Source organism: Acanthopagrus latus, chromosome 13, assembly GCF_904848185.1.
Source record: "Acanthopagrus latus isolate v.2019 chromosome 13, fAcaLat1.1, whole genome shotgun sequence".
NCBI lineage: Eukaryota > Metazoa > Chordata > Actinopteri > Spariformes > Sparidae > Acanthopagrus > Acanthopagrus latus.
The window spans coordinates 3,911,520-3,939,514 of record NC_051051.1 but is presented as its reverse complement, the minus strand read 5'-3'; the positions used below and the strand labels follow the sequence as shown (position 1 = coordinate 3,939,514).

General features: G+C 41.0%; 3 protein-coding genes across 3 annotated transcripts; 1 reads left to right on the top strand and 2 right to left on the bottom strand.

Annotated features, from left to right (window-relative positions):
- Positions 1-1,460: 1,460 nt before the first annotated feature.
- rps6ka4 (ribosomal protein S6 kinase, polypeptide 4) lies at positions 1,461-13,307 on the bottom strand. Its single transcript, XM_037119882.1, has 18 exons — positions 12,316-13,307; positions 10,999-11,070; positions 10,479-10,546; positions 10,197-10,347; positions 9,886-10,001; positions 8,907-9,014; positions 8,737-8,817; positions 8,254-8,357; positions 7,888-8,038; positions 7,624-7,785; positions 7,293-7,418; positions 6,350-6,483; positions 6,120-6,213; positions 5,838-6,008; positions 4,546-4,737; positions 4,303-4,462; positions 3,962-4,125; positions 1,461-3,870 (listed from the first exon to the last, which is right to left on the bottom strand). Exons 1-18 carry the CDS (start codon positions 12,401-12,403, stop codon positions 3,658-3,660), a joined length of 2,355 nt encoding a protein of 784 aa, XP_036975777.1. The 5' UTR covers positions 12,404-13,307; the 3' UTR covers positions 1,461-3,657.
- Positions 13,308-14,347: 1,040 nt separating this feature from the next.
- On the bottom strand, positions 14,348-21,818 carry stip1 (stress-induced phosphoprotein 1). The gene is made up of 14 exons (XM_037118776.1): positions 21,810-21,818; positions 19,313-19,522; positions 19,066-19,207; positions 18,584-18,725; positions 18,199-18,364; positions 17,971-18,097; positions 17,266-17,368; positions 16,829-16,949; positions 16,635-16,731; positions 16,419-16,543; positions 16,261-16,297; positions 16,046-16,149; positions 15,019-15,191; positions 14,348-14,925 (listed from the first exon to the last, which is right to left on the bottom strand). The coding sequence occupies exons 1-14, from the start codon at positions 21,816-21,818 to the stop codon at positions 14,853-14,855; spliced, it is 1,629 nt and encodes a 542-aa protein (XP_036974671.1). The 3' UTR covers positions 14,348-14,852.
- A 2,082-nt stretch (positions 21,819-23,900) lies between these two features.
- Positions 23,901-27,597, top strand: LOC119030855 (spermatogenesis-associated protein 22). Its single transcript, XM_037118777.1, has 8 exons — positions 23,901-23,978; positions 24,371-24,451; positions 25,171-25,308; positions 25,549-25,738; positions 25,876-26,230; positions 26,331-26,451; positions 26,526-26,623; positions 27,081-27,597. Exons 2-8 carry the CDS (start codon positions 24,412-24,414, stop codon positions 27,270-27,272), a joined length of 1,134 nt encoding a protein of 377 aa, XP_036974672.1. The 5' UTR covers positions 23,901-23,978; positions 24,371-24,411; the 3' UTR covers positions 27,273-27,597.
- The last annotated feature ends 398 nt before the right edge of the window (positions 27,598-27,995 follow it).

Here is a 27,995-nt window from a genome sequence, read left to right as displayed (position 1 = left end):
ACTCGTTCCATCCAACATCATGTTGCTGTTTTAAATAAATCCAGTGAAAGATTTCAACATGAGGAAACTCCAAGGACATGAAGATCAAGCAGATATAAAACAGAGATTAAAGTTCGACAGCGTGCAGCCCACCTGCTCGTGACCCTCCTGCCAAGACAGAAATCATCTGCACCGTATTTGTGATTAATTCATCGTTTTATACAATATGAGACAAGACCTCAGCATGTCAGCTGCCAAATACACTTGTGAATGCTGGAGACAATTTAAGACTTCAGACGAGGCGCTCTGATGTTAGAGGGTTACCAATTAACATCAGATTTTAGAAATTAAAGTGTGTTTACAGGTACTGGAGCATATGTGAAAAAGTAGTATAAAGCCTCGTGTGGCTCCACAGGAAAGCTGCATGTTGTCTGATAAACTGCCTCCAGTAATTTCCCAGTTGAATTGTGGGTAATGTAGGAGCCAAGTATTTTCAGAGCAGTCCACTGCTCCTGTAGCACATTCTTCTTCTTCCTTTTTTAAACTTGTTGCCAACATTACCAACAAAATCACTCTGTGGCATTACTTAATTACTTTTAAACACACTTTAAAGGCGCCATATGAGAGAAATTTGGCTTAAAAAAATAAACAAAGTATCAACTGAATGGGATTAAATAGATGTTTCGCCATCCTGCGTTGTGTTGAAGAGACCAACTAGTTCCTGCCCGTCTTATTTCATAACACCAATCTAAGCTTGCAGTCTGGACCGCTAGCTGCACGGCTTACCGAGCTAACTGAGCTAACTAGCTAACAACAGCGGTTATTCTATTGTTATGCTGCCCCCTATTTGTTTGAAGTGACCTCTAAGAGGTAGCAAATTGTTTACGTATTGCACCTTTAATGTGTAACATTGGTGGAGTTACTCTTTAAGTCTCAACCACGATCTGTCTCCGGTTAGCAAAGTTAAGATGGCGCACTAATTGCTGTTTAAAGCAGCGGCTCTTAAGATAAAAGACATTCACATCCACAGGGGAACTTTGTAAAAACCTGGCCGAGCATCAGATAACGATTCTCAGAAGTCCACGCAAGCCCCGATTTGTCCCGTCTTTTTTGTGGAGTTGGCTCAGACTGTGCTATTGTAGACAGACGCTAACAAATGATGGGGGATTTAGATATAGTTTAATAACAGATGAGATTTTGGGGTTTATGAATGGCATCACAATTTAGGAGATGATCTTACTCTGTGGTTTAAGGGCTCATCCTGGCAGCAGGAGCATCGTTTAAGGAGGAGCTGACAGAATGGCCTCTGTCACATGGAAAGGTTATTAAACTCCCTCTACTATTTGTATCTGCAGTACCAACAATTCAAAGTCAGCAACATCTGTACGAACACATCTCGGCGTTGTTAAGTGCCGACGACACTCAAACGAACGAGCATTCACAGAACAATTACAACACCCAAAAGACCAAACACACGACGATCTATTTAAAAGTAATGTTTATTTTGCACCGACCAAAAAAAAATCTTAGGTGCAAAAAAAAAAAAGATAAATTCCCAGTTACGACATCAGTGACAGTGCATCTCAGCAAAATAGTAATGCTCAAAAAAACAAATGAAAGAGAAGAAAATGTCATTTACTACAACAACAAAGAATATCAACACCAATAAAAGCACAGTTTCTTAAGTAAAAATTGCAAATGTTCAAACACAAACAACCATTTACCTTCAAAAAGACAAAGGCGGCAAACGACAAGTAAATAATACAGTAACTTGCAAAAAACAAAACAAAAAAAAATGCTTCATCTGGTACAGAAACATCTAAAACCAACCTCCCAGTGCTTCTCACGCTCTCTCACACACACACACGCTCACACACACACACAATGTTGGTACACAACAAGCGCCAATGTTATCATCAATCCCATTACCACAGCATTAAAATCAATCACATGTAATAAATATCAGTGAAAGCACCTTTAAAGCTGAAATGTGTTTAATTGATCAACTGACTGTGCAACATGTAAAAAAAAAAGAAAAAAAAAAGAGAGAAAGTCCAATAAAAACATGATCAGGAGACTAATATACCGATAAAACAGTTGTCAGATCTTTAAATCATTACATCGTTTTTTGCTCTGAATCAAGGATGAGTATTTACACACCAGGTCTCTCAGGTTGGTCTCACACAGAACTCATTAAGTGTCTCATTCTGGAACATAATTTGAACTGCAAAAACCGTACAATATTTTTAAAACCACAGCTGTAAAAAGACCCTTTCACCCCAAGCTGAGGTCAACTGAGGGCCGACGATGTTTCACTGTATCAAATCAGATTGTATCTGCGTTAGCCGCGATGGCGCTGGTTTGACAGGGCACCAGAAAAAAGTAAATATAATACCCTTTTAGAAATTCACAAGCCAACAGCGATTCTCATGCTCAATCACCAAAAATGAGTTTTGATCTAATCTTAGTGCAAGGCTGCACTTTGTGTAGCGTAGAAACATTCTGGGTGACCTTTCCTAATGAGCCCCAGATACCAAAATATAGAAAAAGTCCTTACAGTTAATCATCACAACAGATTAGCATGCTAGAGATTTTCAGACCGGCACAATAATGCGAGTAATTTACAGCAAGTATGACGAGGAAATCACACTCTTAACGACTGCGTCTTCATCGGTTTTATACAGGTGCTACTGTCGGACACTTGTACGTCAAGACGAGCTCGGATTGGATGACAAAAACACTCTATCGGAGCCGTCGATCAAGACATGCACTCCATGTTGTGTTCACTGGGAGCGGTGGAGTTGGTAGTGTAATGGAGGTGTGGCGCCCTTTGGAATGGCGGTTAAAACCGTCTGCATCCAACAGACTTTTAACAACAGCGTCACTCCTCCTCTGCAGCCTCAAAGCTTTTACGTATCACAAGCATTTTCTTCTGTGTTCAGTCCTTCCAGCAATTTGCTTTTTTTTTTTTTTACCATTCCATCATGTATATTTACATTCTCTGCAAATAGTGCAAACATTTCACAACTGAGAAAAACAAGACGTTTTAATTTTTTTGGGTGCCCACGTGTGTCACAGCACTTGTGGCCAATCGTTTGCTGTCTTTTTTTCCCCAAACAATCATAGCATGTGGCAAATAGCTCGTACAATCAATCTGTTAGGACTGCTAATTTCTGGAAGGACTATTCATTTGCTTTGTGCAGATTTGTGTGTTTTCGGCTCGATCGATGTATTAACTGCTGTGCTGTTTATATGGCTTCTGCTCATTTATGGCTCCTTTTTCCCTTTATCCCTATTTAGCCAGGCACTGTTTCTTACCCACAGTGAAAGTAGGTAAATATCTCATTTTAGTGTGTCGTATCACCGCAATATGGTGGGAGAATACTGAATAAGTACAAATGTTCCTCAAGGCCACAGATTTCTGTACATCTAGACCTTCTACTCTAAGAAAATACACGTTTGGTTCGGGGAGAATACGGCATGATGAACGAAGCTCTGTTAAAAAGCGGAATTCGATTTTGTATGTAAAACTAAACACTAACTTAAACCAGCCTTTCGGTTTGTCAGTATGGGGTTTTTTTTTGGATCTTGCTGACCCCATCATCACTGGAGAACATCATGTTGGCAGTATAAGCACATACCACTTCCGTCTGCTCTCTCTCTCCACTTCACTTCAGGCTAGCTCTTCTTCGGGGTCACAGTCTGCTTTGGCTGTGCTTTGGATGCTGTTGCAGAGGCAGAGGAGGAAGTGGAAGAAGAGGAGGAGGAAGAGGATGAGCTCCAGCGGGTCTCCACGCCTGTGCTTGTCATCTTCAGCTTTCGTCGCTTTGCGAGGGGAGCGTTGTCGACACTCTTCAGAAAGAAGCCCTCTCTTTTACCGCGGTTGAAAGCCTGATGAGGGAGGAAGGATGACACACATTAAGCACACTTTATATCTACTCAAAGAGCCTGTGCGATGATTGGTGCACTATTCTGTTATTACCTTGTAAGTGGCGTTAACATAGGTGCGAACAGTAGGCCCACTAGACTCGAGCACATCTGGTGTGCACAAAGGAGTGGTGGACATGGATGCTCCGCCCTGCAGCCAGCTGTTCTCTTTCAGATCAGAGAGTTTGAGACGCCTCTCAGGATCCACCGTCAGCAGGCCTGAAATCACAACAGATGAAACAAGTTATACAAAGACAAAACAAGCTCACTTGTTAAGAGATAGAGTTGAAAAAACATCACATCCATCACGTTCTCCAACGCCTCAGACACAAATGAAGCATTCATAACTTAACGTAACGTGGCCGGAAAGCAAACAGCAAATGTGTGACTAAAAACCTTTCACAAGCTCTTTGGCATCCTCCGATACGCCCTTCCATGCTTCCCCCTCCAATGAGAAATCACCCTCTTTAATCTTCTGCATGATGTCAGCGGCATATGATGAGGTCATCCCACGCTGCTCGCTCTGAAACGGCACCTGGCCTGACAGCATGGTGTACTGATGAAAGCACAGACAGAGGCATTAGTATCTCACTTAGACTCACTGATGGCTTAGATTAACGGTCTTAGGGTTAAAATTACCAGGATGACCCCGAGACTCCAGAGGTCGCAGGCTTTGTCGTATCCTGCACTTTCAAAGAGTTCAGGTGCAGCGTACTGCAGCGTGAAGCAGGGAGTCTGCAGGGGGGCGCTGCCTGCAGGGCAGAGGCGGGCGAATCCAAAGTCTATTACTTTCAGCACCGAGTCCTCCCCCTCGTCTGCAAACAGTACGTTCTGTAGAGGAAACACATAAAATCCACCATTTTACTCTCTTCTTTGTCTTCAGTTCTTACACTCAGGGCTCTGTTTACTGACAGCAGAAGGACCGCTAAATACTACAAGTTGATTTTTCTAACCTTGCTGTACGCTTTCCTTGTGTGCACATGTGGTGTAAATGTGGGAGTAGAGGTCAAACAGATGGCAGATTCATTCAAATGAGCCACTGCAAAATGTGTTGTTGACATTTTGGTGAGAACTGGATTAGATGCCAGAGGACGACACTTTTTTCCACATCACTCATCTCACTGTGATTCATCATTTTGAGATTCTGTCAATAAACTCCATACTTAAGATGAAATGCACAGGAGTTGTGGAGTTATGCAGATAAACAGTTTTAATCAAACACCATCCAACCCGCTAAATATGTTTAGATTGGCATCAAAAAATAAAAGTTTATGCAATTACGGCGACGTCTCAGTAAAACACTGTGCAGAACTGAAAGTTAATGGCCGATTCTTACCACTATCTGTCATTCACAGCTGCTTTATACTATATGAAAGCCTTTTCCTTCAGTTAATTAAATCCCACAGCCATCTGAAGACGGCAGGATATGTGTGTGATAAATCTGCAGCGTTCATTCTGAGAAGCACCACGCCACAGCAGAGAGGCATTGTGGACGTGCTGTCCACTGTTTACCTCCATTAAATCACGTTCAAATGATGCTGCAGAATAAGCGCGCTAACATCTACACACATCAAACTGGTTGGTTAAAACTCTGTATCTGGTGAGTTAAAATGAGCTTTCCTCGGGGCACACAGGACACATGCAGCTCACAGAGGAGAAACACTGAGACAATTAAAGCTTTGCTCTGCTCACATTCCTGCTGATTCCATTTCCCCACCACATTACTCAAGCCAGAAACATACAATGCCCTCCTAATTTCAACTTCCTAACTTCTCTCCGGCAAATTTTAATTATTGAAAGGCATTTTTTAATAAGATGTGATACAGTAGAATAATGGCTGTAATAATGTTGGACTGATTTATCATATTCACTTTTTTTATGACACACTGTATTCTTTCGGGAATAAATTAAGTCATCAAAGCGGAGCCCACCTCTGGCTTGAGGTCTCTGTGCACGACTCCTGCCTCGTGCATGAAGCTGACAGCTGAGACCAGGCTCTGTAACAGCTGACTGGCCTCCGCCTCGCCAAAGAGTTTCTTCCTTTTGATCCTCTCCAGCAACTCCCCGCCTCGAAGGAGCTCCATCACTAAATATGTGTGATACTGACAGAGACACACAAGTCAAGAGAGAAGCAATGGATGCAAAGTATATACAGTATATTCATTGTCTCTTGTGTTAATGTTACGTCTGTCTTTTTACACTTCCATTTTTACCTGATCTGTGTAGACTTCATGCAGCTTGACGATGTTTGGGTGAGCCTCACATTGCCTCAAAGCAGCGATCTCCCTCTGGGTGTTCGCCTCCATCCTAACAGCCAAAAGACACATTCAGCATCAACAATAAGCTTCTCAGACTTATGTCATCAGATGACGGTGATAAAGTGAGAACACGCAAACCAAAAGCAATGACACAGATGCCACTGCAGCATCACATCTCCACTGACCTGCGGCTGACGATCTTGACAGCGTACTCGTGGTTACTCTGCTTGTGTCGGCACTTCCTGCACACAGAGAAACTACCCTCACCCAGAGGTGGCCCGCTGAGGCACAGCTCATAGTGCTGAAAAAACTGGGACTCCTGAACAAAGAAGAGACGGTGTGAGTCACACTGAGCTGTGAAGGGATTTGTGCATTTGTTTGCTTTTTGCTGATGTAACAGGGCGTGACTTCCAGGTAGTGTAAAAAGTATCTGTATTAATATTCATGTCCCTTAGCAGGGTTTGCTATAAAAGAACTCGTTTAGATGCATGTAGATACGATCTATTATCATAAACAGGATGTTGATATCACAAGCTGTGACACACATTTTTGTTGTTACTAATACAAAGAAATCACTAAGATTTCTGAATTCCAGCTTGCAATACAGCTTTACACTGCAGCTTCAACAATAAGTCAGTTAATCAAAAGAAAATTAGTTGCCAACTATTTTGGTAATCTATTCATGGTCTGAGTAATCTTTCAAGCAAAGACTGTCAAACATCTGCTGGTTCCAGCTTGTTAAATGTGAGGATACACTGCTTTTCTTTGAGTGTGTTCCTTGTTTTCTTCACAGAGTATATGAAGACAAAAGAAGCAATATTAAAGTTGATGCTTGTGACACTGTTATTTTATCAGTATGTAGTCTACTGATAATTGTAACGTCAGTATTGACTAGCCATGGGAATCTATGACTATGGTGAACCAACTGTGATTAATAAACTAGTTTTTCTTCCTGTCTGTAACCATTATCACATACAGCTGTTTTCATCTGTCTAGATTACAGAAGGCTTCAAATAAAGATATGCTGCTTAAGCAAAACTGCCTCTGCGCCATGTTGTAAAGAAAGATAAATAACACTCAAATTATATATAAAATAAATGAAAAAATGGCTTAATCCAAAATCCGTACCTCTAACATTGCACTGCGTTGGACAGAGGCGGAACCTGGTCGATCAGCTCCGATCTGGGAATCTACAAAGTCTCCCATGACTGCGTTCTTATTGAACAGGATGGAGGGAGCAATGAAGGAGTAACCCTAAAATGACAGAGAAGTAATGTTACGTAGGTAGTAAACATTGAGTGATCTGCTTTAACAGAAAGAAAAGAGAAAAAGAGAGTGCAGATTACCCAAAATCAAACATGAGCCCTCATCATCTGTAATAATATTTTCAGATGGTGTATACAAGTATGTTATAATATTATCCAGCTCCAGGGCCATATTTGAGACGGCAATGACCAACCTTGAACAGACGTCCAGTGCTTGGGGGCGTGCTCGCCGGAGAGTATACGGGATCCATCCCGGTGAACTCTTCTGCAAAGTTCCCCACATCTAGTTCACCCCTCAGCTCAGGCTTGAATGGACTTGCCACCTTCTTCTGCGCTAGATCAGCCCAGTTCAGGCCCTGTGAGGAAACAAAGAAGCACAAAGATAAGGAGGGTTACATCGAGAGGGGGCAATGGGGAAGTGAGATATTTGAGTTATTGGCAGTTTAGGTGAGTGGGACCTTGAAGAAGGAATGTGCTTTGATGTCTTCAGATCCTCGTGGTCCAGAGCCCAGCCTCCTGTGGGGATCTTTTACTAACAACTTCCGCAGCAGGTCCTGAGCAGTGGGTCCAATCATAGAGGGGAACGGTGGATCGCAGCGCAAAATACGTCTGAAGGATCAGGTGAAAAACAATCGTCACGGAAATAAAAACAACCCCTCATAAGATTCTGAATAACAAAATCCAAGTGCAGCTTTAATATTTTCACTGTGTTAAGGACAATCACATGTAAAATTGTGGCACTGCAGTTTGTGCCACATGAATGATTAATAAAATGTACCCTCGACACACTGACTCAGATCATTGTTATGATCGGCAGCACTCACTTTGACACTTCGCTCTGGGAGTTCCTCTCTCCCTCCAGAGTAAAAGGAGATGCTCCTGTCAGAAGCTCAAACATCAAGATCCCGAGGCTCCACCAATCTACCGACTGAGGGAGAAAGCAAAGAGAACAAACCACGAGCAGATAAGACGCCGCATGTGTATTTATTTAGAGGCTGTTTGTTATGACACTGACTGCCTTCCATCAACGAATATCAGCCTAACATTTGATCTAATGCACGGTAAATCAGCATGTACAGTGTTCAGAGTAGATGTTATCCATTAAAACATTTATACGTGCTCTGCATCAGAACCACAGTCACCCAAAGTCATGAGACTTACAGCACTTTGCCTATAATTTTAGTCACAATGGATGTCTCTGTCATCCTGAATGTAAAAAGATGATGTTCATATGCAACCTCTGAACATTACCAAAATGATATGCCCTCTAAAGACCAGCGCGTGCTGCCTTACTGTCATGTATTTACCTTTCCATGCCCTGTTTTCCCCCGGATGATTTCAGGTGCCATGTACTCAATGGTGCCACAGAAAGAGTACGTTCGTTCCTTCTGGAATGAGGAGAAAGATGACGCCTTAAACCATGAAAGCAAATCTTACCTGAACAAAATATTGGGACGTGGGTACCACGTAAACGTACCTCCTCTTCCAGAAACTCCTTGCTGAGCCCGAAATCTGTCAGCACTATATGGCCTTCACTGTCTAGAAGAATGTTTTCCAATTTGATATCTCTGTACACGATCCCAAGCTGTGTAACAACACAGGGAAAAATTATCAGTTACATTAATTGTCTGTGTAGAAATCTGTAAACAAAGATGGCATGTCGTAAACACAGACGACTGTGGACTATTATCTATATTCCAATTGATTTAAGTCATCACAGTTGTTTCCCAACCTCATTCTGTAGTTCTAATCATTAAATCTTTCAATGTAAACAACTGCCAGACAACAACACACACTGAAGTGAAGCTCGTAATTGCAACAAGACGGTGGTAAATTAGAATAGGAGTTATTTGATGCTATTCAAAGGAAGTTACAGAGCACTGCTAATTAACAAAAACATCCAGAGAGTAAAAAACCTTGAAAATGCACGCAGTCTACCTTCCTTCCACACAGAGGCTTGTGCACATCCTTTAAAATAAATAAGGATCCTTCGGTGCCACTGTGGCTTTAGACACTCATGTTTTAGGGGGAATGTGCAGAAATGTTGTCAGGTAACTTTAGTGAGCAAGTGAGTATTTCAGGCAGCAAAGTAACTCAAAACTGAGGCTGTGGGGCGGCATTTAGCTAAGTGAGTACAGCAGGTGTCTTATGTACAGAGGCTTTGTCCTCGCTGCAGCGGCCCCGGGTTCGAGTCCCGGCCTAGGGGCCCTTTGCTGCGTGTCACTCCCCCTCTCTCTCTCAGCCTATTTCCTGTCAAGTCTTCAACTATCCTGTCAATAAAGCCAAAAGGCCTAAAAAAACAAAACAAAATATAACTGAGGCTGTCAAATGTCAGCCATGTAAATAAATAAGTCAATATGCTAGTGCCATGTCTCCTTATGTTGGCCTTGTCATTCTTCTGCATCCTATCATCCAAGGTCGCTTGAAGTTATAGAGTTTGAAGGAGTGAAACCCACCTTGTGCAGGTGCTCCAGAGCCAGGATTATTTCCCCGATATAAATCCGCACCGCTTCCTCAGGAAAGTGATCCCGCTGGTACAAATGAGTAAACATCTCCCCGCCGCTCACATAGTCTGCACTCACACACAGACAAATACACAGGGGGCTTGAATACACGCAATGCAAATATTACACAAATACACATTATGTACAAAATGCCAACAAACAGACAAACAGTAAGAGACACAAACAGGAGAACATCTATTCAGCGCTTCATGACGGAAGAGATGAGAGTTCGCCACGTTTAGCTGTCCTGTCCCATCACTCACCCAGGATGAGATGGAGTTTGCTCTGCGTCTGAAAGGCATAGTGGAGCGTGACCAGGAAGGGAGACTGGCGGATGTGTTCCAGCACCTGCCTCTCAGTGCGAGTATGTTCTGTTGTCTTTGCCTTTTGAACAATAGCTGCTTTCTTCAACACCTAGAGCAATAATCAAAATAAAGTTAGCTCAAGTTTTTGACTAATTGTTATTTTCCAAGACCAGGAAAATATTTAGAAAATAAATCCTGAACAGAATTATTTAATTGCATGTTTCAGGCTAAGAGTCTCACCTTCATGGCATACAGCTGGCCCACATCATGACCGCTGTTCTTCCTCACCAAAAACACTTTTCCATAAGCTAGAGAAAGAAAAACAAATATTTCACCCTGACATTCCATTTACTCCATACAAAAGTCAGATTTTTCTGTGAAAGAACATCCCTGCACACTAAATTTAATAAGGTGTTTTTGTTGATGTAAACAGCCTTGCAGATTTCTCACAGGTATTCATTATGGATGAGATCTAATAACAGACACAGACATCCACAACATATGGTCTCCCTTCTAAACATTCAGATAGTACTCGTGCTGCTGATTTGCAACTCCCCAATCAGGATATGAGCGTAAAGAAATACTTGGCTGCAGCATTCAAGTCCTCAGGGACACTTTCCCTAACAGGCTATGAAACTTAATTATGAACACGAAGCCCACGAGATATTCAGCCACGACAGGAAAATACTTCCTGCCTACTCAAGTTTTCCTTCAACTGTATCTGTATTTAACGTGTTTCATGCTTCAAGTAGAGACTTACCTCCAGTGCCCAAGACTTTGAGCAGCTCAAAGTTCTCCATGCCGACCCTCTCAGTGTGACCTGTGAGGTTAGCTGGTGGCAGAAGGAAAAAAACACAGTCATGACAAACGGTATTCTATGCACTTTTTCTGTACCCTGTAAACACATGTTTTTTGGTTTTAAGAGGATGGGCGGACACATTTAGATAAATAACACTCTAAAACAGCTGTCTAACAAGATCGCAGATGTTAACTGAGAGCGCACAAACTCAGCCAAACCAATAAACTGTGTTTATTCAAAAAACTGTAATGACAAAGTTATAATTTTAGACCTTTTTATGAGTAGATTTACAATAAACACCAAACATCTTATATAAATATGTATGAAATTATTCATGTCAATCTGTTGCAACTTATAACAAAGCTGCTTTCTGCGTCCACCATAGATTTAAATGCTGTTGCACTTCAATAAATGACAGGGTGAGTAGAGTAATACATTTCTCCTGCGACAGTATATGAACAACATGCAGTCACATCGCTGATTATGATTCTCTGAGGACAGTGCAGCAGTTCTCTGCTTTATCTAATCCTGTGTGAGTTTTAAATGTAGATTTACGCTGTGAATGACATTCTAAATTAGATACAGACTATAAGATAAACTATAAGGCAACAATGGCTCCTTAACTCTCCGGTCCAGAGTCCAGAACAAGTGAACACAGCACCACCTGAGTCAGTTTGTCTTCCTGTAGGTAAGTGCACCCTTAACAAGCTCCTCGCTGCCTGGCACACAGGTGGGTGAGATCTTTTCTAACACCTTCCTTGAAAAGCTACAGGACATTAAAGGCTCCCTATGTAACCTTTTGACCCCGTCCTAATAAGTACAACAGTCATAGAGGTTGTGAGTAAAAAGAAGCTTACGTCGACGCATGTTGTCGTTTTTTGAGTGTGTTGAACTTTTTCAATACAATATTGGAATACGGTGCTATAGTCTAGCACTGGAGGACTAATTCCAAGCCTTGTTTTGCTCCAGTGTGAACCAATGCAAACGTAAACAAATGTTTCAAGAGTACATCTGAAGCTCATGTTAGCTTTTGCATGATGCTATTCCACCTATCAAGAGCTCTTGTCTCTTGTAAAAATGTTGCACGGCCTGAATTCAAATCCACAACATACACCAGGTGACAGAAAATATAAAACACCTGCATATTTACATATCATCATGAATAAGACTGAGTGTTGATTGATCTTGGGGTCTTTCACAAATAATAATTACAGGAGCTATGCAGGGGTTATGCAGTGTTTACATCCTGTGTGATTACAAACAACACATCTGACTTACCATTGGTGATCTGATGCTTGACGGTACAGGCCTTTTCATTTGTTTTTGCATCGGAGTCATCGCTACTATCAGATGCGTCCCCAGGCATAACTTTAAATAAAACTGGACTATATCCTATAACTTCCTGACTGATGAATTGAGCAGCTAAATGCTTCAGTATCTACAATATGTTATGCTAAACGTTAAACAGACACAATTCTACCACAGCTGCATTATGACGGATGCAAGATTATCGGAATGACCGGACAGCTGTGTTTTCCAGACAATACTGCTGCCCTGACGTTAATCCCCATGCGTTTGACATCCTGGTGTTTCGCATTATTTATCTCATGTGATTGGCCGAAATCAATCACAAATCACAGACGTTGAGTCTATTCAGATTACAGCTGTGTAACGCGCCGCCGTCCGCTTAATTCACTATCAGCTGGCAACGGCAGAGATCATCAACTCGAAGTAACGGTTAATGTCAGTTATATCGAAGTTCAAGCGGCTAACGTTAGCATTAGCCGCTCAACAGTCATTATTCATAAGTTCGCTGGCGTTATTCAGTAATAACGATAACGCTAGTTTCACATACGCAGCTGCTCAAAACAACGCGTTATTAGACAGTGAATTATCACCTACAACGCTAATTACTGGGCGTAACTGCTACAATCACAAGACGTGTTACCTATCTTGCTGGAATGGCAGTAGTAAATTGGTAAACTAGCAGCTAGCTAGCGAATTACTGCAGCTGCCCGTCAAAGTTTGAACGTTAGCTGACGCTAATGTTTAGTTAGCTATGTTAACTGCCCTTACAGATGTCGGCTATCAGACCATGTTGAAGAGCCCAGTGTGGGTAGTCCCTTGTCTTCTTTCTGTCCACTACAGCCACGTTAATAATTCGCCCATTGTGAAAATATCCACACCTAACTTTGTGTTTTTTTTGTTAGCGGCAAGCTAACGGCTAGTTCCAGGATGCTTTCGACACAACCTGGGCGACGGTCAGTCACGTGAGCGCTCGGAGTGGGCGGGGCTAACAGTGCTGGCGCTCTCAGAGGGACCAGGCTGGTCCAGAGTCTGTTTCAATCACAGGGGTTCATTTAAAACAACTCTTTCTTCAAGTATTATATATTGTAGATTTCTTCAACATATACAGTTGTGTAATTTAAAAAAAATAAGAATGTCCAAATTAAAAACGTCGACTAGGGCAACACAACTATCAAGACTATCAGGGCATCAGAGACTTACACATTTATTAAGACTTGCAGCATTATGTGCCCGTATATTTACACTTGTTCAATCTAGAGATATATATTTTCCATAATATACTTCTAATGTTAAAGATGGTATTTTACTCTTCACATGTTCATTGATATTTACACATTTATATGCAGAATCTCTCAATTTTATTGATGCACTTTTAAAATCTTTCTGTAAGAATAATTTCTACTACTGCACTGAGTCTGTATTTTACATTGTTGGTCTTCTGGGACAAAAAGTCCCAACAGGCCCCTAAAATACATCAGATTTCTTCTTGTCACATGGGTATGTTGTCACACTGGCTGTAACTTTAACACTTTAAAAATTCTAACTTATTCTAAACTAAACTTCACTATTTATGTAACACATATGATACGTTTCTTTAATTCTATGTACAAAATAGAGAAGTAAGGGGATTTACTTTGATACCTAAATAAAAGTCCTGTACCAAAGCTAGCCTGAGTTAGAGCTACAAATAGCACACACACACACTTCACTACGGGGCCAGTCGGTGCTTTCAGGGCAAAACATTTTTTAGCTCCTCGACCTATAAAAGAAATGGACACACACCCCACCTGAGACATTTCTGCTCTCACAGGTTTGACATGTTTTTGTATCAGCTTCTTGAACCATTTTCTTATACAAATGCTTTTGAATGAGAAAAAAAACAATACCCAACATTGACAATTTGCCCCTGAATGGCTGGTAGATAGGACAGATCCAGCTTTCCACCTGAGGTGAGGGAGATGACCAAGAGAGAGGACGCACTGAGGAAAACAGACTAGACAGCTCAACTTTAAAGCACCATGTTTAGTCAAGCCTTAAAGAAGACAACATGTTGAACAAGGCTGACAATTTCAATTTCTGATCTACAGTACATTACAATCTTGACTTTTAGTGGAGAAATTCTATTTCATAGGAGACATATAGGTATGTGTGAATTGCTTTTGGTTAAATTCCCCCTTTAAAAACACTGAGCGTGCTCGTGCACTGAACTGTGCCGTTTATTTGAAGATGTATTTCAGCATCTGTACACATGAATCCAGTTTTTCAGATGACGTTTTCTGGAGTCCCAACATTGTGATGACACACTAGATGCTTTGTTGAATACAATGTAAAAGTTGTGAAACTGATTTTAAAAAAACAGAACATACACACAAAGTCTCGGTGAGACTAAGGACAATATTATTTTGAATTTGAAGGCAAGAAAAGAGAATGTAATATTTTGGAGGGAATTTGCACATTGTTCCACTGTTGTCTCCGAGTTTCCTCACACATCTGGATCTTGGTTGTTGTCAGCGAATGGCTATCAGTCCGACATCAATGAGTTTCTGAATCTTCTGAGCGATAACTGGATTCTTTAAGTGGCTGAGGATCAAACAGAAAAATAACCGTTAAGTATCGTTATCATTAAATACTTCTCGCAGAGAGAGAGAGTGACACTAAAGTGGGCCAACTTACTCGCTGAGCGCCTGAGGGTCCTTCTGCATTTGCTCCAGGATCATGCGCATGGCTGGGTCACTCATAATCTGCTGCACCTCGGGATCGGACATGGCTCTTTTCTTCACCTCCTCAGGAGTGTCATTCCTCGTGGCCTGGCTCACCATACAGCGCTGCAGGCCTTCTGTGGCTTCCTGAAGATGGAGGACAAATAATGAAAAGGAAAATTAAGTCATAAAACACCAACAACACCGACCGTTTTGCAGATTTTGGTGCTCAGTATTTTCAATATACAAATATTTCTTTAGACTTGCTTAATTTTATAACTGTTGTAGCACAAATATGGTCGTATGTGTATGAAGTTAGCCAGAAGGAACCATAGTTAATAAAGACGATCTACTTCATTGATAAAAATCTGTTTACACGGTGCCTCAGCAAAGTGTCAGCTCTGTGATGCAAACATTTCAGCTAAATTGTAAATACTTTCATTTCCCCAACAGTATGCCTATCATGCCATATGTGCTGTGTCCAGACCAACAGAGGAACAAGCACTGGAAAGATTTCCTTTATGGCTTTTTAAAAAGGAGCTCAGACTTGGATATAATTATCTCTAATATCTTTCATTTGTGGATGTTTGTTTGTTTTGAGGGTAACAGCAGCTTAAGTATCCAGTCAAATGCAGTCATTATAACCACTTCAAGTTATGCAAACAAAATGTGAGAAGAAGAATGCAAAAGAAATGTATCAAATCTAGAAAAGCACATCCGTAGTTGACAGTAAGGGTGGTCGATGTACCTGTTTCATCACCATCACCAGTGACACTACAACATGGAAGTGTTTTAGCAAGTTTAAAAATAATGTGTGAGGCAAACTAAGATTTGATCATTTACTAGATTAAATACTGAACCTGGAACAGTTGATTCTTACTGGAACTTGTAATATAATGTAAACACTAGCATTCTTCCACATCTTACTCATGTATTTCATGTATGAAGTTTTCAAGGCCTTGAAACGTCATGATATACCTGAACATTAACCTGTAAGTTACCTTTGAAGTAGAGTCGAGCTCCAGCGCCTTCTGGTACGCATCCATCGCTTTTGAAAAATCTTTCATGGCCTCCAGGGCAGCTCCTTTACGCGTGTAGCCTTTAACTGTGGACAGATTCATTTAAATTAGAAGTCAAATCAAGACAACTACTAAAGTTTGACAATAATGAATACATTTCAATTAAAAAAGTAAAAAATGCAAAGTTTCCAACTCACTGAAAGAGGGCTCAAGTGTGATGCACTCTTCACAGTCCTGTGAAGGAAAACACAAAGGAAAGATTCTGATTTTTAAAAAGGCAATACAATTAAATGAAAGAGTGACTTTTTTGGTCCAGTAAACTGACTCACAGAAATACTTAAAGGACATATTGTACCTTCAGAGCAAGCTGAAACTCCAACAGCTTTGTGTAGCAGGCAGCTCTGTTACTGAAGAGTTTAGCATCTTTGGGGTTTCTCTTGATGGCCTCGCTGTAATGTCTCATGGCTAAGGGGTAGTCTCCTGTGGGATGGAACAGACATCATCATCTTCATACAAATTCACAAAAGATGACTCCAAGGACAATTATCAAGCACTCAAGTTTTGTGCGTACCTTTCTGGAAGGCGTCGTTGCCCTTGTTCTTCTCTTCCAAGGCTAATTCAGGGTTGATGTATGCTATTTTCTCCTGCTCCTTCAATATCTTCTCTGCCTGAGGAATCAAGTAAAGTATCGAGCTGTAAGTGAAGAGGCCATTTGTGTTTTTAATAAGTGAAACTCATTAAGAAGAAAATCTTCTTGCACTCCACCTGTTGACACTTCTTCAGAACATCAGGAGTACGATGCTCTGTCAAACTCTTGTTGAAGTACTGAACCGCGTATTTGTAGTTCTCCTGCTTGAAGTACGAGTTGCCAATCCTTGCCAAGGCCCTGTGAAAAGAGAAGGACGAAGACGAACATGTCGTCACAACACAATGAAAAAGACAGACAGGGAATTTGGGGTTGTTATTCAACATCCCTGTCCCATCTTTGGGAAGTGATAGCGCAACACTGCCACCAGGTGGTTCTTGTATAACAAAATTTCTATTCTCAATGTGATTTTCAATCCAGAAAAAAAAATTCTGTGGCCTTAAAATACACAAAATACCAGTTCTATCCTCTAGAACGAGGAGAAGATTGTGAGTAGATTCCCTTGAGTAAAGACATGAATGAATGAATGAATGTAAATACTTCGTATCAAACTCACTTTGCTATTTGTCTGTAGTCTTCCCGGTTTTCTCTGCCAACATCGATGGCCTTCTCACACAGCTCTCGGCATTTCTCAAAATCTCCCTTCTCAAAGAACACAGCTGGAGGGACAACACAACGCAGTACATCTTTACATTTCCAAGTACTAATCATGTCAGTGTTCATCTCTAAATGAACCGAGTTGAACTGGAACTCAAACAAAAACTTTGGCTATACTGTACAAATCAACACAACGCATGCAGAGTGAATGTGCAGTGAGGTGTGTCTTTAAAGTGTTTTCACCTGCAGTGCATGTATAGTTCAGGACTGCATAGGTCAAAACTAGAGATCTGTTTTTGTGTGACTGTGTTGAAGCTACTTCACAATGATCCTTCTGATCACACATCCTTTTTCTTTCTCCATTTACTCCTTATCATTTCCTTGTCTGCTTTCCCAGTCTGCTATTTTAGTCTCTGTCAGCTATTTTCAAATGGTGCAAGTGAGAGGAAACAATAAATAATAGCCAAGTGGAACTCTCAAAACCAAACCAGCCACAGTAATTTACTGTATAGACACTTTATGATCTACTCTAACTAATCTCAACCATGACCAATTCTATATTGGAGAAATTCTGGATTATCGGTTTGTTTTAATCACTTTACGGGTAAATCAGATGAAATGTGTAAATCTGGAATCTGTTTTCCCAACATGTGACAATGCATACCTGCTTGATTAGATATATACGTCATGTTGGTGGGATCATGTTTGACTGCTTCTTCATAATGTTTCAGTGCTGTTTCAAAGTCCTTATTCTTATATGCAGAGTTTCCCAGTTCTTTTTCCTTCAAGGCCTGTTGGGGGGGAAAAAAAGGGTGAATAAGAGGATTAAAAAAAACTTAATCTGACCAAATGGCTGAGGACTCATTGAAAGTGGAACGCAGGATGAACTGACCTTTCTCTTGTTTTCTGGAAGGTCTTCCTCTTTGGGAGGAGGTGGCTGAGTCTCTTTGGGTTTGGGGGGAGGAGGGGGAGTGGGCTCCTCTTCTTCTTCCATCTCGGAGAGGTTCAGTCCCAGCAGCACAGACAGTGTTGTCATCACTCTGGGGTCCTGCAGCTTCCTGTAAGAACAGATAAACAAATGCATTTCTAACGCCACAGTACTCAACGCTACTGCACGCTTTCCAAATTAACTTTACAATTTTGGATCCGATTTATCTAAATGTTTTGGTTTTGGCCCCTTTTCACTATTATGCATGCAAAGTTATTATCTTTCATTATCAATCCTGCCAAAAGACAAATTCTTTGTCTTACATCAACATTTTTGAAAATATACATACGTGCCAAGCTCTGAGGGTTTGTTCCTGAGCTGCTCCAGCAGTTCTCTGTAGGTGGGATCTGACAACAGCTCACGGGTCCGAGAGTCACTCTCCAGCTTCTGATACAAGTTGGGCATGGCGAAGGGGTTCATCATTGATTTCTCTGATGAAACAAAAAAAATCATTTTTGTGGTCAACATTCAGGATGCCCACCCATCATGCGCTGTTCTAGGATTAAATTCACCAGCTCTTTCTCCTCTCTAACCTGAACTACTTGTGCATTGTCAAGATGAATCACAACACTCAAAACCCAAGTGGGCTGCCTACTCTCCTTTTGAAAACTTGAGCACTCACAATGCGAGTTTACTTTAGTGATCCTGTCAGCATCCATGTCTAAATCCTCTCCACTCGTGTGGGAGGGAAAAGTGACTCATACTATAGTCACATTATAATTCAACATCTTCTGTAGAATAAAAAGACATCATTATGTTCACAGTATGTACCTGCAAGTCGGGCTTCGATGTTCTGTAAGCCCTCCTTTAGCTGCTGATTACTGGGCTCTTGCCGGAGTCCCTCTTGGTAAGTTGTTTTAGCGTCCTCCAATCGGCCAAGAAACTCCAAAGCTGCAGCTTTGCGGGAGTAACCCTGATTGATCAGAATTGACAGCGTGTAAATGACCCTCTCAATCTGAATACCTATATATACATATATCTGGTCAACCGAATAACAGCACGACAAATGATATCTCACCTTGCCCCAGTCAGGCTTGATCTTGATGGTCTGACATGCATCCTGGAGGGCATTCTCATAGTTGCCTTTCTTGGCGTAGGCAGCAGAGCGGTTGCTGAACAGAACGTGGTTTGAAGGGTCAAGGGCCAAAGCTTCGGTGTAGCAGCGCACCGCCTCATCGATGTTCCCCGCACTCAGCGCCTTGTTACCCTGGTCTTTCAATGCTGAAACCTGTGAGCCAGGAAGACACGATCAAATTAAGCATTAAGAGAAACATTCCCAATACTGCAGCTCTCCTGCTCCAACTTCTATAACACAACCCCCAATATAGATCTGAGTACTGAACAGACATCTTACACAGCTGCCCCTGACAGAACTACTTAGCTCAACCACTCAGCTGTTCATGTCTGACAGGTGCAGCGGTGGAGCAGACACAGAGATGTGTTTATTTTGTTAAAGCACATTCACGGTCTTCCAGGAGGCAATCTATTCTGTAAGCCTGGCGGTTAGAGTACAGCCTCACAGGAAGAGGGTTCAGGCTTGCAAAGGGAAAGTATAATGACGATGCTACCAGGGCTGGATGAAAAAAGTGTGATCAGAGTGCACAGATTGTTTTCAAACACCACCTCTCCCCTTGTTGGTCAACTGTTGTGGTTTGAGAAGTTATCAGGCTGCATATTTACACTATGGGCTAGAATCAAGTCAACACTGAGCAGAGAGAAGTTCCACTCTGCTTTTAAACTCTATCCCTTCTGGCTTCATTTCAAAGCTAATGTGATGACACTAAACATGCACTAACAATCATCCCAGGCTAAGAACAAGATCTGCTGACCGGTGTAGCTTTCACTCCAGAGACCTTCAAACATCTAAAATGCAGAAAAAGAGCAATTCCCTGCAACACTGTACACTGGGATGTGTTTGACTAGTACAAGTACAATAAAAAGTTAACATTCCTCAAACAAGTCTCAGCTGCAACTCTGACATATTATAAATTAGTGACATTAGTCAAACAAAATGGTCCAGAGCCTTGTGATCAGCTTCCTACTTAGAAAACCAGGGTTGTAACTCAGTAACATTATTGAACACACACACACACAAAAAAATGTAATAGTTCTAACAACAACACTGATGAGCATTAATCTTAGTGGGGCGTGGTTGTTATTGGGGATGACGATCTGCTCTTTTGCATCAGGAAATACAATACACTTCTTTCAGCTATAAAGGAAACACATGACCACAAACCCACAGACACACTGTCAATAATTAAAATGAAGCCTGTCTTGACACTGAAGTGTCTGGGATGGAAACACTGCAGGTGTGTGACTCAAAAGTCTTTAAATTCTTTGTGTGACCAGAAATTGAAAATGTTAAAAAATAACCCAAGCGATGCACTGAGGCAGTGGAAGGTGTTTAATTGTTGTAATAATATTAATCGTTTATTGTCTTTGAGTGACTGAAAAGATAAAACACACTGTAAACATGTGGAACTCCTCCGACCAGGTGCACACACACACACACACACACACCAACTTTAACTTGGTAGGTTTAGTGGAGCTACCAGGTGAGTTATGTTGACTGTCCGGAGTAGATATGTAATTAATATTACTATTTTCTTTAATGCATCTCATCAAAACTATCACATCATCTGAAACATCCGAGTTGCAGCTCGGTGACGACACAGACTGCGGCTGTAGCCATGACAGCGGCACCGTGTGCATCTAGAATGATCCTCCGGTGTGAGAGCGCTGCTGAGGCCGATCCTAAAATACTCCTGCAGCATGTGCTACACGCCGACTGTCGCACTTCCAAGCATGCCTATCTCCTGATACAACAGTTTAGTGTCTACGAATCGATTTGCCGATTTACTACAGTTTTATTTTCTTCGTCCGTCGCCTTATAAATGACTGCGTTCACACTGTGAGCTAATGGTAACTTAGCGGTTGAACGGCGATATGCTAATTTAGGAGTTTCTTAACGGGCATCTTGCCGGTGATTTAGTGTGTTTACAAGCTGCCCGGATACTCTGATCCATTAACACAAACTGCAGTTATTACAAACCTTACTGTGGTATTTTTCAATGACAGAGCAACTGTGACATAATTAACGCCAAGTCATGAAATGTTACGTTAGCTTAACAGTTAGGTTAGCTAACCTTGTGGTGAGCCTCAACCCTGCACGAATGAACAACCAGTTAACCTTGCATAGTTTGCATTTTTCTTTAAATATTAATTAGCTAAACTCCACACCGGCTTTGTTAAAATATCTTGTGTTGGCTCACAGTCTGACAACAACAGCTACAACACATTACTACCGGATTGATGCTAAACTGACAAGCTAGCTAACGTTAGCTTTTAGCAAACAGTGAGGTCTCAGGGTAAAAACTAGCTTAACTACGCTATCCTCTAAATTATTATCACAAAGAGACTTTTAATTAGAGTAACTCAGAGATACACAGCGATATTCATTAATCACGTAAGTGTCAGGGTAATTATTTTGATGATAGTTGCAGGACACTCACTTTCTCCATGGTGCAAGCATGAGGTTCCTTCCAGAAACTACTGCGGACTAGCGCCTCCCACTGAACAACGCGCAGGTTGCCAGTTTGTGATGTAGAAATCCCGTAATTGGCGTGCAGATTTACGTGCTTGCAAGTGGAGGGTTGTTTCTGTGGGGGAGGAATTTATAGCCCCACGAACTGAAACTTCCAGAAGAGGACAGACAAACCCAGGAAGTGTTACTGGATGAGTCACACTGCCCAAACTGTGCAGAGCTGAATGAAAATAAGTCTAATTACCACATTTAGGTCAATCATCAAGTCTCTTACAATCAACCTGAGAGTGATAATTATTTAAACTAATTATTACTTATTAGGATATAACCATCAATAATCTCTTAAAGGGGCATTATGTTTGTTTTGGAGAAGAAATTCAAACTCAGAATTTCAATATTTACAATAATAATGAGGTAATAAGACACATTTAGGAGTACTTTTGAATAAACAAGCTGTTCTCAGAGGAAAATAAGGTCCCCAGAAAGGTGGCAGGGTCCACCAAGATGGATAGATAGATAGATAGATAGATAGATAGATAGATAGATAGATAGATAGATAGATAGATAGATAGATAGATAGATAGATAGATAGATAGATAGATAGCTTTATTAGGCCCATAATGAGTCCTACAGTGTAATAGGGGCGGAAAGCAAAGCAGTGGACTGCTCAGATAACCCAGGGCCTACATTACCCACAATGCAATCATAACTCAGTAACTGAATACTTGGTTTTGGATTCCAGAGCCTAGAAGAAAGATATTCAGAGGGTACTGAGGGGCCGTTGGAACTGCAAGTTTTGTTTCTCACCTTGAATAAAGTCAACAACACAAACTATTCGCTGAGCCGCACAGTTGTTCATCAGAAGCCGAGGCTGTCGTGGAGGACATCCTGAATAGTCCATTCATGTTGCTGTTGCCATGGACGCAAAGACCGAGGAAACGCAAGACAGAGAAGCCGTGTGTGTGTCAGGATCAAAGAGACTCTCGCCGAGGATGTGATGCAGACTCGCCGAGGCCGAGAGAAGCCGCAGGCTGAGTGCCAAGCGAAGGGCAGAGCCGCGAGGTGTGTGGCCTTTGCCCTCGTCTGTCTTCCGTCTCCATCTCCATCCCAGGAGGAGTCAAGTGGAACTGAAATCAAAAAGCCTGAAAGCCTTTATGGGTGTTGGCCTGCTCTCTGTCTCAATCTGTTCTCCCTTCTCCATTTCAAGAGAGCAGAGGTTAACACAGTGTGGTCACACTAATATATAAACACACTCTTTCACTTCCCCTCCTGTCTTTTTGTCAAACTCATCCATTGCATTGAGATGACAATTACAACTTTTACTTGTTTTTGCAGTCTTAGATTCATTATTATCCCTCCTTCACTGACATATTATGGTCTTGACAATATTTTTCTATGTGACAAATGTGACAAATGCAGCTTAAGTTTGATCCTTGGACAAACCACTAGGCATTACCATATTTTACCTTTATTTTCACATTAACAATCGCATTCAGAATGCGATATAATATGATTTTATTATTGCCAGTTCTGGTAAATAACCAGCTGGCTCCATGTGTTTTTTCTCCATGCAAGAATGGACATGAACAGCTGGTCTATGACTATACTTTCCAGTCTAAAATGTGACACATGAATAATTATCGATACAAGACCTGGATGGTTAAGCAGTCGATCAGAAACAGGATTCAAGTCCTGTAGTCATGTCAGATAAAATATGCTTATCTAATGTAAGTGTTAATGTGTTTTTATCCATAATAATGATGTCTAAAATTTATTCTACCGCCTAAATTGCATTTTTTTTCTCCACGTATCTCAAAACAAATGGTAAAAAGATCCAAATTTGAGTTGTAGGGATACACAAACTTTGGAGTTATGTCAACATGATGGAGGTGATCAGTAACAATTTTCTAAAAAAAAAAAAAACCCCTGATACTTACAAGCGCAGTAAGTCGCACATAAAAGAAACTAGCCTACTGTTGTCTTTTTTTATTTTATTTTATTTTATTTTTTACCTGAAGTATTTGAAGGTTGGACCTCCGAGCTCACCGGGGGGGTACCTGAAGGCAACATACGTCACCAATCAGATTTGGCGCGCGTCGCTTTCCGAGGTTCTGAACAGGAGAGGACGTTACTTCAGGTCAGGTTGTTCATTTTCTAACTGTTGGTAATTTTCACCAACAAAAAGCGACTTTGTGATGACTTAACATACAGTTTCAGTTCTAGTTCAGTTACAAGTTGTAACTATATTTCTCAGCTAGTATTACATACAGAGCTCGATGAGACCTCTGAATATTTAACCGTAGTTTTTAAGCTAACTTATTAATTTGCAGTTGACATATTGCTAAGCTAACAGTCAACAAACCAGTGTTAAGTGGTTTAACTTATCAGGACTTTACAGCTGAGTTAACCTACTTCTTTTCTTTTGTACTGAAATGAGAGGGCGACTAACACAAAGCTGAACATAAATTAATAAGTTAGGTAGACTTTTTTGTTTTTATTATTCACAACATTTCTTCGTGTGGCTAACAGGACTAGCTAGTTGGATGAGCTGCTTTTTCTAAACAACCACAATGAGGAGACAAGAAAACCAGCCACCCCGACCAACAGCAGGTCCGTACAAAATATTATTTATTATATATTATATTATGATATATTAATTATCTTATAGTAATCAGGTGCTTTGAGTTCTACCAGGTTCAGTGATTAAATTCATTACAATGGGGCTGTGCCTGTCCTACAATGCAATTGTTTGTGTATTTTAAAGACTGTAAAATGAGATTTGTTGGGAATATTTTAAATGTCATTATATACATGGATATTGACTATTGAGTCCTCAGTTACTTAATGTCACCCCCCTTCCGTATTCAGTCTTTATAAAGAGAAAGGAGTGGATATTTTTAAGTCCTTCATGGTGATTTTTTTGGCCACTTTATCTAGACTGTACAAACAATATGATGATAATTCAATTTAGATTATAATTATTGCTATTCCATGAAATAAACGTAATCAAACCAAAACAAATAACTTTTTTAACAGCTTATGTATTTTATAAATGTCTTATTCAACTTGAAATGTGAACTCTGACAATGTTGAACATTTTTAATATGTGTAATTTGTCTGATATTTAAACTGAAAACAAAATAATGAACACAGGAAGGTCATTTGAGTCATCATGTCTCAGGTCAAGTCAAATCACAAGTCTTTACCTTCCGGGTTTCGTTCAAGTCTGAGCTCTTTGACTCAACTTCACATCTCTGGTATGAATAGAATCATGAAGGGAGTGTTTTTTTGTAATGATGATGATATGTGTCCTCTTCTCTCTCCATCAGGCTGCCTGCCTGTGCTGCTGTTCAACCAGAAGAAAAGAACCAGAGTTCCCTTGACATCTGCTCCCAGTGAGAATGAATTCTTCTCCCACAGTGAATTCATGGCGAGCACCAGCTCAGCTCCATCTCACAGCTCCCCAGGTGAAACATGCAGTTAGGCCCTCTGACCTCGTGTTTTCTTTCAGTCACTAGGTGGCAGCACACCCAAAGAGAAAATATTTCATTTTTCCATGTGACAGTTTGTCTATGAAGAGTGTCATTGACATTTTTGAAGAGGACAATATTGTAAAAATGTCTCCCTATAAATTAAGATAACCATTCACTGCTGCAAACAGTAAAGGCTCCTCTAAGATTATCCTCAGAGAGTCTACCTCTCTTCAGGTGCGTATGGATGTGACCAGGCCTCTGGTACTTCCTCTGGTGCTCCACAAAGCCACCTGTGGAGCAGACAGTGCGTCCCATCATCTACTCCGCCCCAGCAGTATGGCAGCAACAGACCTGCTCCTGGACCTGCTCCTGCAATGAGACACTATGCACCTATAACACATCCATACAAAGCTGAAGGCACAAGGTATGTTTATTTCTGACCATTAATTTGATACCCAGCAATGTGAACCACTTCTAAAAGCCTTGCACAGATATTAAAAAAAAAAAAAAAAAAAACATAGACCAATGACAATAAAAGTTGTGTGCTGGGTTTCATTTTAGACAGTACAGCAACCCAGTGAGAAAACAACAGGTTTCCAGCCCCAGTTTGAACTCCAGACAGAGTGACTATCGGTCCAGCCACATCCGTGAGAGTGCACAGAGCAAGCCAAAACCCCACACTGCGTTCTCCCTGATGGGTCAGCAGCCAATTTACAAACCACCCAATCCCACACATCAGTATTCCCAGCAGTCCAGACCTCTGCCTGCTCCTGTCCCTCCACCCAGCAGGCCCTCTGTTCATCCGGTGCAGCCACAAAACAACTCGTGGAAGTTTACTGACAGCTTTGGGCCACAGAAACCCACAATTGAGGGAAACAAGAGCAGAAATCAACCTCAGACTGTGCGACAAACTCAGGTAGAGAAACACATATAAAGTATGTAATGATAAATACAGAGATTGATATTGGTAATATATTATTTGTGATAAGCGCAGCCTTTGTATTTGTACTCGGCAGGAAACATTTACAAAGAAGCCAGCTGTTGAGAACTCACTGAGGATCCTGACCGCAGTTATTGATGGCATGAGACACTGGAGCCAGTTCAAAGACAAAGTCCCAAACTTATTTGAGATATTTGGTCAGTTTTATTAGGAGCTGTACCATTTAGTGTTTCAACCACCAGTAAACTGACAGGCTGTGCTCCTCCTTCAGCTACTCTGGACTCGGCAGTGACGGTGGGTCGACACGGAGCCAAGAACTTCCTCATGAGAGATGGGAAGCAGGTTGTGCAGTGTGTCTTCTATGAAAATGTGAGTTCGGGAAAAAGTCTCCTCTTTAGAACTAAGCTGAATGAATGTGACTCAGTTTTATCAAAGAACAGCAACAGATTTCTCACATTAACTCACCTTGATGCTCCTCAGCTTCAATGTGTCAGTGTTATCCAAGAATGATGAGTATCATTATTATCTTAGTTTGAATTTAGAGGCTTTTACATTTGATCAAACTACAAAAATCTGGAGGGTTTAGTGAATACCTACCTCTTCTCCCTTTTCACAAGTCCCTGAACACCTGAGAAAATGTCATTATGTCTGGCAAAAACATTCATTTGGACTCAAAAATAAACTGGTTAGATCTTTTTGGTCACTATGACCCACAAAACACATTTTTAGCCATAAATGAAGACTGACAAAATGTCGCCAGGTGTTGGCAAAACATAAAATGGCACTGAAATCTAACTTGATTTGACTTTTGCCTCTTGTCCAACAGGAGCAGGTACTGCCCCGACTCATCCGTGGTCAAGTACATCGATGTGTTGGGAACTATGACCACAGCACAGATGTCCTGGTGTGTGTGTCCGTCAGACCCGGCCTCCCGTCAGAGCTGAGGAACGCTCAGGAGGCTGTGAAAGCCTGCGATGCTGAGATGAGGGTGCTGGTCAAATCACTCAGTGAAGTCTGAGTGTGAGCAGGTATCTTCGGCAGCACGAGACTCATGTCAAGATGGTATACCGATGTTTGATGAGGGAACATGAGAGCCAAGCCTCGTACTTGTATATAATAGATGATGTAATAGATGATCTGTGTTATGGTTTGAAGCCTCCATAGTTTTAGAAGCATATTTAAGACACTGCTAACGTTTTGGACCTGAAAGGAACTGTTGACTCTAGTTTTTTTCAGTTTTTTTATTGAATGTAACAGCTGAATTCACGTCCATGTTCTGGCGTAGACGTTCTTGTGTTAATCTGTGAAAGAAATCTATAAAAAGTAGTTTCATTTAACGGAAAGTGAGGCCTCTGTTTTTGTAAGTTCTGAAATATTTTTTTATTACAAAGAAAAATTCACAGAACAGCAAACATTGTTTAGAGGTTAATTCAGGTAAAGCAAACACGATGAGGTAATATCTCAAAATATATCTTTGAAAAACGGGGCAGTTAAGAATAACGTGATATCAAGTACAGTTAGTTTATTTACAGTCAAACATCACAATGGAAAAAAAAAAAAAAACAATAATTCTACTCTACCAAAACAGTTTCACCAGTGCCGAGACTTTACACACAATGGTTCAACAAATTGGGGAATAAGTCCAGTGCAGTCACGCTAGTCATTCCCACAGTCAAGCACAGTATGAGGTCCAATACAATACCAACATTTCTCTCCTGACTTTCTTTCAAATATGGCAACA